General features: G+C 35.3%; 1 protein-coding gene and 2 pseudogenes across 1 annotated transcript; 2 read left to right on the forward strand and 1 right to left on the reverse strand.

Annotated features, from left to right (window-relative positions):
- The first annotated feature begins 3,337 nt into the window (after positions 1-3,337).
- On the forward strand, positions 3,338-4,895 carry LOC121781695 (annotated as a pseudogene).
- Positions 4,896-11,377: 6,482 nt separating this feature from the next.
- LOC121781103 lies at positions 11,378-12,854 on the forward strand (annotated as a pseudogene).
- Positions 12,855-12,917: 63 nt separating this feature from the next.
- Positions 12,918-15,069, reverse strand: LOC121781308 (GDSL esterase/lipase 7-like). Its single transcript, XM_042179053.1, has 5 exons — positions 14,580-15,069; positions 14,098-14,225; positions 13,763-14,002; positions 13,261-13,516; positions 12,918-13,181 (listed from the first exon to the last, which is right to left on the reverse strand). Exons 1-5 carry the CDS (start codon positions 14,911-14,913, stop codon positions 12,946-12,948), a joined length of 1,194 nt encoding a protein of 397 aa, XP_042034987.1. The 5' UTR covers positions 14,914-15,069; the 3' UTR covers positions 12,918-12,945.
- Positions 15,070-15,893: the final 824 nt, after the last annotated feature.

The following is a 15,893-nucleotide window of genomic DNA, read 5'->3' on the forward strand; positions in this document are numbered from 1 at the left end:
TTTTGGAAGAATTAAACATATAATTATTTATATTTCATTCCTATGTTATTTGTAGTTACCAAGCATATGAATGGAATCAATCAAGGAATAATAATTTTATTCCCTTTGTATTCCCTGTGTTTTCTAAGGAATACATCATTCCATTCTCATCTCCATTCCATTCCATCATACCAATAAGTCTCTTAATATCGTGATTTTCGATATGATATACCACCGTATTAGATAACGGAAATAATATGTAATTTTGTATATTGTGGTATACCAAAAATCTCGTAATATGTTACTCCCTCTGTCTCATAGTAGATGTCACACTTTTCTTTTTAGTTTGTCCCACAAAAGATGTCACATTTCCTCTTTTGGAAAAAATCCATTCTCACATCAATTATAAAATAATATTTTCTCTCACCACTTAATACACAAAATAATAGTATCTCCTAAAATCTCTTGCCATCTCTCAAGTGTGACATCTACTATGGAACGGAGGGAGTACTTTTTGGCATACCATGCGATCAGTGTATATTGTCGACATATAATATTTTTGCACCATACCGAATATGCATATAGTATGAAACAAGATTTTGATATAATAGTACTCTGGCGTCGTACTGAAATCCAATATATCATAAAATTTAATAATTTAACAAAATGATATTTACTCATATCGACAATCTTTTAATAAAGTATTTGTTGTGAGTCGTATGACCATTTCGATAAATTATACTCTCTCCATCCCATTAAACTAAGGATATTTTCCTTTTGGGATGTCTCATAAAAATATCTCCATCTATTTTTGGTAACTTCCTTTTCCCTAATAAGGCGGGTCTCATTCTCTACTAACAATATTATAATTACTTTTTCTCTGTATATATCTCTTACTTTACTAATTGTGCATTAACTCTTGGGCCCTTCCAAATATCCATATCTTTATGAGGCAGAGGGAGTATTATACCACCTCTATCTTTTTTCAATGCTAATTAAAATGATTACACTGGCACATTTTTATTCAATTAAGTGCATATATACCATTTGACTTATATTTGAACAAACAAAAATCCTTTCGTCCTTAAAATATGATTGAACCATTATGATCAATTTTGATTTAACAACGCAGGGTGGTAAGTAGTGATTATATGATTAAATTATCATAATTTAAAATACCTTAAATGCTCATAATTAACAAAATATTCAAGACACTTATATTACTCCTATTCTAGTGTTTTAGTAACTCTTTTGAATATGTTTTAGTTTAGAATTATATTTTTTACATATTTCTGACTTCATGAGTGATGACATCATCGCTTTTCCCGGTGGAACATTGGATTTAACGTGAGGATGCCCGCGGAGGATCGAAGATGCCCCACCTAACGTGCGCTTATCTCTTAACATGCGCATCCTGTTCCACTATTAATTTCCAGCTCCTTCACTACTAATTTGCTTCTATCGTTTTTGTCTCTTCTCAATTGCTCTCAGATTTCGCTGCCATCTCCATAAACCCTACTCTCCTGCACCCCTGCAAATCGCCGCTCCAATTCTGTCCAATTTTCTTCGGTAATTCCTCATTTCTGCTGTGAATTTTATGCTTCATTATACCGTTGTTTGAATTTGATTTCGATTTTTTGTTACTCGGTTAGTGATTGAGAGTTGGTGTCGTTGTTTAGAGGAGAGATTGCGTATTCCGGAATTATTGAATGATAGGGGAGAAAGACCTTCTGAAACTGATTATTTAATATCTGCTCCTTTTTCCTATATAGATTGGAAAGCAAATGCCTCTTATATGAAAGAGGTGGTTTTGTTGAATTATGGATGTTTTTCTGCGTATGTATATGTGTAATCATGATTTTGCCCCTTTTAATCTCTCTAGTTGAAACAGGAGATCCTCTGTATGAAAAAAAGAGAATTTCCCTTCCATAGCAGGAAACAAAATTGAAAGTAATGAAGTTAGATCCCTCCCCCTCATTCTGTTTAAGCTGTAGGTTGTAGAGTTAATTTGTTCTCTTATAAAGACTCGCAGAAATCTACATGTGCATATTTTCACAACCAATGCTTATTCCAGCCTCTTTTGTGTTGCCTTGAACATACTTACATGTACCAATAGTTGTATTGAGTCGCATAGATGGCCGTCTTTCAGTGATACAAATATAAGTAGATACCATTTCTTATGAGATATAGTAAACTAGTCGTAATGTTTTTTTACACGTAATCCCCTGATATAGAAAATTACACGTAATCCACAAGCTAGGAAAACACTCCTCTAGGTATATTAATTGATCAATTATGCATTTCATTTTATTTTAACAATCGTATGTTTTCCGGAAAGCCCTCTGTTCGTGGTTATATAGGATTAGTTCATTTCTCAAGCTTTCCTAGTTTATATCTCTAGAAACTGTGAAGTGATAACGAATTTGCCTTGTTTGTTTGAAACAGGATGTCAGTTCTAAGTTTCTTTCAGTCGCAGATGTGAATGCATCTAATATTTTGTCGCAACTTTTGAAGTGCTCAATCAGCTTCCTTAGCTCCTAAAATGGATCGCAAGGACACATCTGGCTTTGTTAGGGGGGCTGCTTCATCAGAAGCTTTGTCGCAATTTCTAGCCATTAGAGTCTTTCATGCCCTTTTCTACCGTGTACCTCAGATATCCAAAATTCTATTCTTATCATTCATTTCTTGTTCATATAAATTTTCTTTTACTTGGGTTGGATAAAATTACAATTTTATTGCATGGATGGAACCCTTGGCAATAATATCACTTTCGCCTCTGCATCAAACGATCAGGGCAAAGTTGTGGACAGCTTTATATGTGACCTGGGCTTTCATTCACCTGGGGCATTAGGATCTTTTGTTTCCAAGGGAAGCAAGAGAAAATATAATTCCAGCAATCAGCCTATTAAATTCAAAGATGGATCTTCATTGGTTCTTGAGTTGGGACTTCCATCCAGTTCCTGCACTACGATATGCTCGGGAAAGGAGGCAGAAGAGGAGTCTTCTCTGGATCTTGGTTTAAGTATGAACCTGAATGTGGGAGCTAACATGATATCGAATCTAAAGAAGGTCTCTGGTGGGAAGTTAAATGCAGTGAAGATGCGGAGTCCCGTTATTGATCTGCAATTAAGTCTGTCCACTGAAACTGCTGAATCTGATGTAACCTCCGTGACCCAAGAATTCATCCCTTGTCAGAATTACTATGAGTCGCTAGTTTTAGCCCGACAGTTGAACAGCCAAGAGATGAAGGATCAACATCTGCTCGATGGAAAAACAATCCTTTTGTTCCTCCCGTGAAATGTCAGCAAGAGATTACTATTCCTTATGACCAAGGCCATGGCAGTAACAACCCTACTACTGTGGACCTGAATATCTCTCCGTCTCCAATGACCCCCCAAGTTCTATTGGAACCATTTCTACTCCAGTAAAACAACGGAAAACTAGTGTAAAAACATGCCTGTTTGAAGATTGTGCCAGGGGAGCCAGAGGTGCTTCTGGTCTGTGTATTGCCCACGGAGGTGGCCGGAGGTGCCAGAAAGCTGGCTGCCAGAAGGGAGCTGAAGGTAAGACTGTTTTCTGCAAGGCACATGGTGGTGGTCGGCGTTGCCAGCATCTTGGGTGTACTAAAAGTGCAGAAGGTCGTACTGACCATTGCATACGCCATGGTGGTGGTAGGCGGTGCAGTCATGACGATTGCACTCGGGCATCAAGAGGCAGGTCTGGTCTGTGCATCCGTCATGGAGGTGGGAAAAGATGCAAAATAGAAAATTGCGCTAAAAGTGCGAGGGCATTGCTGGCCTCTGCATATCTCATGGGGGTGGGCGGCGCTGTCAATACGCCGAATGTACAAAGGGTGCTCAGGGAAGCACAGTGTTCTGCAAAGCTCATGGCGGTGGCAGAAGGTGCACGTATTTGGGATGCACGAAAGGGGCTGAAGGGAGCACTCCGTTTTGTAAAGGCCATGGTGGTGGGAAACGATGCACATCAGAAGGATGCAGCAAGAGTGTTCACGGGGTACTCTATTTTGCGTTAACCATGGCGGGGTAAGAGGTGTGCAGTGCCTGAATGTACCAAAAGTGCGAGGGGACGCACAAATCATTGCGTCAGGCATGGTGGTGGTAAAAGGTGCAAGTTTGAAGGATGCCCGAAGAGTGCACAGGGAAGTACAGATTTTTGCAAGGCACACGGTGGAGGAAAAAGATGCTCTTGGGGACACCTGGGCTCAGGTCTCGGCAGTCACGACGCTGTTCCATGTGATAAGTTTGCAAGGGGAAAGTCTGGCCTCTGTGTTGCCCATAGTGCACAAGTGCAAGAAGAAAAAACCCATGGTGACTTTGCATTGGGTTCGGCAACGCAGGGCCCCAGTTTTAGTACATCTACACAGATGAATGGCGTTTTTGCACCTGGAGCTGGAATTTCCTATCATGGAAGCACTGGAGCACCGTCAATAGGTTTTGGGCACGTCCAGGCATCTCTGCCATTTGCAGTTGGAAATATTTGCTGGGATCAGATGTCTCTTCCGGAAGGCAGGGTCCATGGAGGTGGCCTGATGGCAATGCTTGGTGGACGCACAATCGCTGCAACGGCGGATAGGATTAAAGAAAGCAGTGGCTGATTAGGGAATCTGGGAATCATCTGCATCTGATTTGGCTGGTAGGTATGGATTATATTAAAGTATGTGCAAGTATATCATGTTTGAATTTAGGCGGTAATGGGTATGATTATGATTATGATTATGGTGGTTAAAGATTATCACTAGTGTATATACTGAGGTCAAGCGTCGTCCTAGTTAGATAGCTTTGGTTTTACGTTTTAGTTAGACTGCCAGTAGATATATATTCAAGTTATGAACATATTTGCTGTAACTATTTTTGTCTTCATGTTTTGATATTGGGTCCTAGTTTAAATGGATGTCAGTCTGCGTTTATCTTTTTTATTCTTGCTTCTCCCTTTTCCCAGCTAGTTTTGTAACAATTATAAAACCATCATTTTGTGACGCAAAATTCTTCTCGTGGTATTCTGTTGAATAAAAATAGGAACGCTCAAAAATTCCGATTCAACTTGTCAGATAGGTGTGGTGGAAGGGCAGGGCCGGAGTAAACCGAGTAATGTGAAATTTCGGTTAATCTTATTTACAAAATGAATAACATGATAGATTTTCTATAAATATTATTTTTAAAATTAATTAAATCTCAAGTATGTTATTTTAAGAGAAAATAGCCATAAAAATCATGAACAAAATGCACCGTTTATAAAATAAAAATTTACATTTTACAATCATTTTTAAAATCGTCATTTATTAGGGCATTTTTTATCTTCAAAACGATGATGTTTTCTTATTTTAAAAATGGTGCATTTTTTTCACTTTCTGGGGGTTAAACATAGGACATCCGGCGAGCCACATTTATTAAAAATGGGCTGGAAAATTATTTTAAGGGATATTGACACATTGTCCAAGTTCATAGTATTTTCCATCACTTTTAAAGTTCGTGAAAAATACTGGATTCTTAAGAAAGTTTATGATTTTTATGACTATTCCTTTAACGAGAAAAATATGACAAACAAAACTTCATATATGTATTTAAACCTAGTTCAAAGAAAAATTATAAAATATTCGTTGATTTACAAACATAATTACTTAAAAAAATATAAATTCCAGCATATTGTGTAAATGGATTTTCTATGCCTAACGAAATGTTTAAATGTTCATGTTCATGCAAAAATTCAGAGGTTCACGCGGTTGCACAAATTGAGTGATTTTGTGCACAATAATACATGTAAGTTCATAAGTCAAAATGAAAGGTTCATTCAAAACCAATGTTTCATGTGATCACGCGAACCAAGCTAGTAGTATTTTGCATGATGCTAAAAATTCATACAAAACTCAGATTCACATGATTGCATAAAACAAACAAAAAGGTTTCATTTGAAATCAAAGTTCATGCAATATCTGGAAATTGAACAATTTATTGTTGTAATACAACGTTCAAACAATCACAATCAAATGATTTTGTGTGAAGCTTTAACCTTAATTGTTCTGGTAATATAAATTGCTAGGGGCTTCTTGCTAAAAATTTATACTCCATTTGGTTCATATTTTAAACTTTGATCTATATTTATGCATTAATTAAACAAAATAGCTATTGTAATTTTTTAACTTTCATAAACACAGTATTCAATAGATATTTGATGAGAAAAGAGGGAACATATATTTAAAACTCAATGTATAATATTAATTCATTAACTTTCATTCAACTAGAATACTGGTACAAGTTAAAAAAATATCACGAATAATTGATGATCAAAATAATATTCAAATTCAAAAAACAAATTTACAACATGCCAATGTACTTATCACTCCACACTACAATACTTACCAGCTAAATAAATCCATCACTTCACACTATAGTACTTACCAGCTAAATAAATCCATCCATGATGGTGGTGAAGAAGAGCTGAATTCAGCTTGAAATGATCATCCCTCTCAAGCATGCCGACATATGCAAACAACTCTCTCAAGAATGCCAACATATGTTTGAAATTAGCATCCCTCTTCAACGCGACAACAAAAGCAGTGGGCCAGCAGTGACAACAATTGTCATGAGGAAGCTTTCAATTTACGAGCTCAAAGGTGTGAGGAATGCCGAGATGAGTAGATAGATTTCACTTCTCATTTTAAAATGTCATAGATATTTATAACTAATCTTTCACAGATTAACAAATTAATATTTTAATATTTTGTTACTAGTTTTTTTTTTTACATTTTCCCACCTATATATATTTATTCAAATGTATACAACACATTTTTATAGGTCTTATTTCAATTTTATAGAATTTTCTAGGTTTGTTTTATATATCTAACTTTTTCTCTATAAAATTCTAGATATTGTTACTATAAAATCTAATATTTCAACTCTAAATATCTCAATATGTTTACTATATCAAGTTTGTTTGTTTATTTCAACAAAGTCACTAAATATAATAATTTGTTTTATAGTTAAATTTTTGGATATTGACCATTAAGTAATTAATTTATCAATTCGTTTTTATATAAAATAATTGTACTCCTAATTATGAATTATAAATAATCGTACTCCATCTATCTCATTCTACTTGCAACATTTCTTTTTGGTTTGTATATTAAGGACGGAGTAATTGGTGTAAGTAAATTAGTATTGTCAATATCTCCATGACACTTTGTCAAGTATACCTCCATGACACTTTGTCAATATCTTAAATTAAATTAAATAATATAATATAATATAAGATTTATTAATTACTCCCTCCGTCTCGGCTAAGATGACACAATCCTTAGCCGGCACGGGATTTTAGGAGTTATTGGTTAATGTGTTTAATTGGAGAGATAAAAGGTGGGTGCAAGTATTAAAATAGAGAGATAAAGAAAGATGAATATTTTAATAGGGGTGGAAAAAAGTGGTTGGGTGTATTAATTGGAAAAAGAAAGTTTCTAAAAAAAGAAATATGTCATCTTAGTTGGGACAAATTAAAAAGGAAAATGTGTCATCTTAAGTGGGACGGAGGGAGTAATACAACTAAATACGCAATCTATTATTCATTGAATAATAAATTATAAAATTTAGAAAATTTAAATAAAATGATCTATATAATAAAATTGGGTTTTTGGTGGAATAAAGTGACGGCTCATTCTTAGTAAATAATAGTAGATTATTTTCCAATATATGAAAATATAATACTAATATGGGCCAGCCACTATTTAATAACTAAATCAAATATATAAGATGATTAGGTTATTTATAACTTCTTCTCCCCTGTAAGTTTTTTTTTCACTGCTATTTTAATTTCTCTTCTTCTATTTTGTATTTAATTTCTCATCTTCTATTTTGATAAATATGAATGATTTGGACGTGAATGAAATAACTCAAACTATGAAAAGTTTTTGATATACTTTTAGTGCCAAACCTAAAAATAGTATTTTTTCTTCAAAAACCTATAATAGGATTTGATTATTGCAGTATTGTTGAGATATTATTCTACTGCATTTTAGATTTTGCAGTACTGTTGGAGATGGTCTTATCTACTACTCAGCAAATAAAAATAATAGAATCAAAATGTATACCCTCAAATTTTGCTTCTCCGGACATTGGTTTCTGTAACTTCTCTCAAACAATAAAACTATGTAGTCACATTATGGATTGTTACACAAATTTTCTTATCAATATTCATAAAAATAATAATACAATAAATTAATATTATTAATATGTCTATACTGTGTATTGCCAAGTATCAAACAAAAAAAAAGAAATAAGTACTATGATATATTTGATGAGACCCCCTACAGAGTGATCAGAGAACCCAGTCAAGAAGATCAAGTTGGATGCCATCTACTGTTTGACGATCCCTTATGAACTCTCATCACTCAAACTTTTTCTCACTTGAATTTGTGGTCTGAAAATGGACATTGTAGAAAGACGCGTGGAATTCTCTGATTCAACAAGTGCAACACCAGGCCGCCCAGGAGAATGCGGCACGCTTTGCGGAGGAGGCGGAGAAGGCGGAGGCTGCGATCCCTCGTGCCGATACTCTCGGCGGACCATCCAACGAGACCACGTCAGTGCGCACCCAGCTCTAATGCCTGATTACTTTGTGGATAACCCCCGTTATCCACGTAGGGGAGGCGGCGCAGTGTGAACACCTTGTGATTTACACTAGATTAAATTTTCGTTGTATAATTTTTTCTGTACTTTAATACGACGAAAATTTAGTGTTTAATTTTAATTATTCACGTATAACCGTTTTCTTCTAATTACGTATACTCGATAAATTTAATTATAATTGAATTAACATAAATGAAAAAAAAAGATTGGGGCTATTGGAAGTGTCCAAATTTTGGGACTGTGGACAATAATTTTGGGGCTGTGGACAAAAATTGGGGCGGATTATATAAGTCAAAGTCAACATACCTGAAATGAGTAGAAAGAGACATCTACATAATTAAAAGCTATATTAAAAACCTGCATTATGAAATGAGTAGAAAGAGATATCTACCCTAATTAAAAGCTATATTAAAAAGTTAATACTTAGAATTTTGGGCTTCTACATGACTAATTTAATGTGTATGGCTATCTTTTAGTTGCTCAATTAAGTGATCCTATAAACATTAAAGTTTGGCTAAAATGTATTTATTAGTTATGGAAATAAATGTAGATACCATTTGTGATTTCTATTTGTTGAGGGACCGAATAGAAGAACGATTCGATATCTTTGTACTCCCTCTACAGACTATTGTGAAGAACGTCTTTGATAGTTTGGAAGATCCATAGCCGCTGCCAAAGCAATTCCGCCTTTCAATTCGTTATGGATCAAGGTACGTTTCCCGCTCTACAGTTCATGCTCCTTCTCCGTCATTCTCAGGTTATCATCATAGAGAGCTTTATGTAATTGTTCATTTAATTATTTCAAAGTACCTTGATGGATATGGCATTATCGATTCTTTTTGTTTATTCTCATCTTGGCTATACCCACTATCCCATTGGCTCAAATCAGTATTTTAATAAATAGTGATTAAGAATGAGTGATGTAATTTTATTGTGAGAGATTGTTCAATGCCAATTTAAAAATATAGTATTTCATTTATTAGAACGTGATGATACTCCATACCTTGAAAATTCCAGCCAGCATTTACTTTCAATGGGATTGGATCCCTCAAAACAAAATCAATATTGTACATTTTACATTTAATATGAAGATGTGATTCAAAGACCATTTTAAATAATGAAATTTGATTAAAAAATATTAGGGGCCTCAATTCTCTATATGTCTTTCATATGCTAGAGTGAAATTGACTTGCAAATTGTTACTTGAAAGTTTGGGTTCTGGTTCCTAAAGGTGAAAGTTGCTTCATAAATGTATGGCTACGAATTTCAAATAAAATTTAAATTGTCTAGTATATTTATTTGTGGCAATGTCAACTCTAACAATTTCATAAGGAAAGTGCAAGGTGTCCCTGTCCCCTCATTGCAATCACCTCTCACTTTCGGCTTATTAATAAGGTGAATTTTGGAGTATAATATTGTCAACCACATGAACATTAAATGCGTGACAAAAATCAATTGTCAAATATACTATAATGCTGACATATAGAGATGCATTATCAACATAACTTAAAAAGGAAATTATCTGGAAAGAAAATGAAAGCCACCCAACTTAGACTTCTTCAACATTCCAAAAAGGGAAAGAAAAAAAAAAAGAAAAAGGAAACAAACCTCTCAAAACTATTTCTAGTAGTATGATTTAAAATGAATCATATTCCCATTTGAAGGAATGAATTAATCTCAAGACTCATAAACATTTTAAAAATTAAGATTGATTGATATACTGTTACTATAATAATGTTATTTGCACCTTTTCAATGAAAATGGTGAAAAAATATTGCATATATTTACTCTCAATTCTTCATTAGTAAACAATATGTAAAATTGAAAAAATAGGAAATAGATAGAGAGAAAAGTAATCGTAGGATTGTTCATGTGATCTGGACTAATTAATGTCGACTAAACTAAAAAACTTGACTATTTTATGGATGCACTGACAAATAGTTTATTTTGTGATTTGTTTGGAAAGAAAGGGCATTGCTTTACTTTGTCCAGATTTAATTCACATTAAAAGAAAAATTTAATTACAACAAAAAGTTGAATAAAGAAGTGTCAAATTGTAAACTTTACATTGTAAATATATCTGATGTATGATGCTCAGCCAATACCTTCACAGAGATCAAAGAAGTAAACTGGTAAGTTCATCTCATATTTCTATTTCTCTCCCCTCAAATTCCACAGCTACACCTCACACAAAACACAAATATATATGGATTAGTGGATGGCTGAGGATTTTTTTGGGTATTTGGATATTGGGCTGGCTTTATTTTTTCAATTTTTTAGTTATGAACATTTTATGACTGTGAATGATGAATCGATTGTTTTGTTTGTGGTCTGATTATTACCATATTTGACTATTGTCTTATGTTTCCGGGTCCAACTTTTTAAGTAGCAAGAGGCTGCTACCTTATTGGTGATCATTGAAAAAGTTGTCTTTTTTTAACAGTCTATGAGATTTATTGTCAAGAACTACTTTTTCTTCTTTTTTTTTTTTTTTCTGTTTTCACGATTTGGGACTCTTTATTTTATTGATAATGATTTGCTGAATGATTCAGATATTGATTAGTTATTGGGATCTCAACTGATTAGAAGTGCAGATCTTTATCTTTTGAAGTCATTTGATCTTACTTTGTTGAAAGCTCAAGATTTCTATGAGATTATGAATGATGATTTTTCTACAAATGCTACAGTTTTGTTTGAACTCTTGAAGTTGAATCTGTATAAGCTTTTCCTGCAGTTGGAATTTTTAAGTCCTCGTCAACATTATGAAGTCGATAACTAGCTGCTTTTGCTTGTCGAAAGCTAACATGCTGCAGGGTTCGATAACCACACAGTTCTTGCTTCTGAGACGGCTTGTGAGTCTAAAATTTTTCAAATTATTTCACCCTCACATTCTTGATCCAATGCATTCATAACTGATTGGTAATGGTTGCAGTTAACATGAACGAAGTAGAGGCGCTCCAATCCCTGTTCGAGCAACTGAGCAGTTCAATTATTGATGATGGCCGAATTCACAGGTAAGTTTCATTTCTTCGTTCATTCACAACGAGATCAATGTGTTTTAGGTCTAACAGTTCGTTTTGTTACAGGAAGAATTCTTGCTTGCACTTTTCAACTGCAGCAGCACCAAGAACATCCTAGCAGAAAGGGTTCGTATATTTTGTCATTCATCTTTCCGGACAGACAGAAAAGAATATTATGGTCTATGACGAAAATTTTCATAAAATCGATGATGTTTCTGCAGCTGTTTACTCTGTTTGATCTAAAGAAAAAATGGGGTGATAGAATTTGGGGAGTTTGTTAGAACACTAAACATCTTTCACCCAGACACTCCACAGCAAGATAAAATAGCATGTAAGTATAATTCTCCCCGAATGACTGAGGATTTCGTATTTTCGTTGCAGTTGCATTACAAATAGTTTGTTCTTAAACTCACGCAAAATGTTCCATTGCAGTCGCATTCAATCTGTACGATCTCAGGCACACTGGATATATAGAACGAGAAGAGGTGAACACTTAATCGCAATAATATAGTACATCGCTTGGGAAATGTTGTTATTTGCAATCACTGACTCACAACTCTTCTCTACAATCTCTAGTTGAAGGACATGGTGCTGGCTACTCTCAGAGAATCGGAATTGTCACTTTCAGAAGATGACGTTGAAGCAATAGTCGACAAGGTAAAGATCGGGTTTTTCCTTTTTATTTCTTTCTGATATCAGAAGCTTACTTCATTACTAATTTTTCCCACAGACACTTCAAGAGGCAGATTTGAATGGAGATGGGAAAATAGACCTAGAAGAGTGGAAAAAATTGGTAGCCAAGTATCCGTCCCTTACAAAGAACATGACTCTCCCACATCTAAGGTTAGTCGTCCACCTCACTAAGATTCTCAATCTGACATGGTAACGAGCTGAATCTAACGATACCTTAATATTTTTGGTCCAAATCACAGGGAGATAACTCTAGCATTTCCAAATTTTGTCATGGAGACGGAAGTAGTCGACTCAGAACTGGTCTGTTGAAACCAAAAACCTATTTCTTTAGATAATTTTTGCAGTTTCACGGATGAAAAGGAAGATTTTCACTGGAGCAGCAGCAATATGTTGAGGTTGAATGTATAATACTGTGTTTCTCAACACCAGGCTATTGCAATTTGCAAAGTGTGATTCATGTTGTAAACTAAACCAATTTCATTTCTCAATGAATTGTAATACAAATGCTTTTTCTACTGCCTTTTCACAATAGTTTGTTCTTCTATGATCTGTACTTACAAAAAGAAAAGAAATTCTCTAGAATCGAGTGAAGTATCTACCATGCCTGTTTTGAGGGATCAATCGTTGGCATTTTGAGCTACCATCTCCTGCAAATTCATGGGGTAGCACATGTTGACATGGAGGCCAGACCAGATATTATCAGCAAGGATCTCGTTGACAGCTCCCGTTGGATGAAACTGATCCCACCATATATGACCAGAGGCGTTCGAGCAAGCCATGTCAGAAGATATGCAAAGTATCCAACCTTTATACTGGCCTAGGCCGCAGCATGCATCACTCGTGACATTAAACCCTGGAAATGAAACCGGGAATCTAGAATTAGACGCAAGTTCTCCTAGCAGGATATGAAACAGAGCGATTAACATTCTCACCGTAACGATCAGAGTTCTTCATTATGTCCATTGAGCCTTCAAATGCATCGCAGAAGACAATGTTGGCCCCTTCAAGCTTGTGGTTGAGTTCTTCGACCATGTATCTCATAGCATAGTTGAACTCCACTATCATGTCATTTATCATCTCTACACACTCTCCATTCTCGCTCTCATACAGCCATAAGTAATAAGGGGCACATCCCAAAGGAGCTAGTCCCATTACAACCACGTTTCTCACATTTGCAGTGTACAGATTCTGCAATACAAGTATAGCAACAATCTTTAATAACAAGTTCGATATTCAATTTCGATATTTCCTTCATTACCTAAGTAAAGACACTCACTTAAACATAGGAAAAATCACAACAACATGGAAGAAAAAGTTCCAAAAGAAATGAAGAGTAAGAAACGACAGAGCATAATCCTTGCAGGTTACCATAGACTAGTCTATCTCAATAATATGTGGATGCAGAAGCAGAAAGGGCAGACGAAGATTCATTACCTGAATCTCGAGCTTCATCGCCCGGGCTAGGAACTGGTTGAATCTCCAAGGCAGGTACAAGGATTGCACTTTGGATTCATTTAGGAGATAGTAGTGTATGTAGTCATTGCTGCCAATCGAAATGTAGAATATGGAGTTGGAAATAAGATTTTTTGCTGCAACCTCTCCCATGGTGATAATGAACTGCTGAAATGTGTCCATCACCTGCTGGATCTGCTGAGTGAGAGAAATATGTTGCCCCTACATAAAATTTCGAAACAAGATGTTACTATGTAACGCAGGAAACAAATGCAATCCACAAATTTAGCATTTGAAGCACTAGAAACTTTCTTTACCAATTCAGAGCCACTCGACAGGATTATCCCAGCACCAGCAGAAGCATAGTTGACTCCTCGAATCATGTCATCGACCGAGCCAGTCTGCGCTAGGAAACTCGGCACAAACGGCAGCCCAAGCTGAAGCGCTGTTCAAACCATCGATTCATGCATTTATTCATCAAAAAGGAAGATCAAGAATAGAGCCATTGGAAATCCAAGAATTCATCTTTGCCTATTCAATAATTCAATGCTGATAAACACAATACTATCCTCAAGATAAGAACCTAACTTAAGAAATTAAAAGCCCTTTCTGTAGAAAAACATATTACCAACCAATCAAGAACCCTAGTTTTTACCTTCCAAAACATCAATTAGTCCAAAAAGGCATTAAATCAGAGAAAAGGAAACTTCAAGATTGCAATCACCAGCAAGTAAGATGACAATAAACTTTCAAAAATTGAGATTCACATTCACAAAAAAGCCCCAAAAAGTGAAATTACCAATATAATCAACAGGGATTCTTCCATTGCAGAAGCGGCCGGTGGGCTGATGGGTGTCGAAATCTCTGCCGTAGGGGGGGCGATCGGCGCGGGCGAAGGTGCCGAGGAAATTGTTGGTGCCGCTGTCGACGGAAGAATCGCCGATTATAAACAAGGCGGGAACGCGCGGCGAAGAAATGGGCGCCGGCGCTTGTGCTGGAGAGGAAGAATGAGTGTGATTGGAGAGCTGAGCGGTGACTTCTTGAGGGAATTGGAGGGGCGTGGTGCCGTCAAGAAACAAGACTGTGAGGAGAAGAAAGCAGCTCAGAGGTGAGAAGTCCATGAATTTCAGCATGGGAGAGAGAGGGAGAAAGAGATGGGTGTGCAATGCCAATGGCGGGATATCTTAAGCAGTTTGAATAAAGATGGAAGCCCGGAAATGCCCTTGCTGGAGTGTAGGTGCCATGGCCGCGTGAGATCAAATCATCTCGAGCTTGTTTCAGAGTTATTATGCCTTATTTTTTCACATCGATTTGGCTTGTGTCAGTGCCATAGATCTAGAAATCCTCCTTTACATACTCAATTATTTTATGTATATTTGGCTTACATTTTTCATACTACAAAGCATAAATGGTCGATTTTGTCACATCGTTTGAACCGTTATTGAAAATGTTCCACCGTTTAGATAATTACCATGCACTAACTATCATTTCATTTTCTAGAATAAATTGTCCTTAAAAAAATCCTTAGCCGAAATTACACGTTGATGTGTAATTTTGGTTAATTACGTCGATGTCCACTTTTGGTTGTCACGTCAATTCCGATGACCATAAAATTTTTTCAAGACATATCAAATCCACAAAGGAAAGATTAATATCAAATGACAATAACCTAAACAATAAAATATTTCTAGATAAACGCTACAAACAATGAGATAAAATTAATCATATTTTTTTCTAATATTTATTTGAATTCCTATCAAGCTACCCATGATTCATCATTGTATCTTTTGGTACCCCAGTAATTTTGATTTAAAGAAATTCCCACACGATAAAAGTTGGAATAAATAAAAAATAATTATAGAAAAAATATCTTACAAAAAAATATTTTCAAAGACGCCTTCATATTATGTTTGACTAAATTAATCACTTGTGAAAATTAACAATAAATATATATAACTAAATTTTGTACAACCAAAAAATTAGTTTATTTGAGAAACAAACTAGTTTATTTATGCATTTAATTAAAATATATGGACACATATATAGTACATGGAATGTGCATAATATTATGGTCATATATTAATGATTTGTGTATAATTTTTTTTACTTTTTG

Source organism: Salvia splendens, chromosome 20 (genome assembly GCF_004379255.2).
Source record: "Salvia splendens isolate huo1 chromosome 20, SspV2, whole genome shotgun sequence".
Classification (NCBI taxonomy): Eukaryota; Viridiplantae; Streptophyta; class Magnoliopsida; order Lamiales; family Lamiaceae; genus Salvia; species Salvia splendens.

Coding starts and splice junctions, on each gene's coding strand:
- LOC121781308 (XM_042179053.1), bottom strand. CDS start 14,913: ATGCTGAAATTCATGGACTTCTCACCTCTGAGCTGCTTTCTTCTCCTC. Junction 14,226..14,579: donor AATCCCTGTTGATTATATTG/GTAATTTCACTT, acceptor TGGTTTGAACAG/CGCTTCAGCTTGGGCTGCCG. Junction 13,182..13,260: donor GAAGAACTCTGATCGTTACG/GTGAGAATGTTA, acceptor TTTCATTTCCAG/GGTTTAATGTCACGAGTGAT.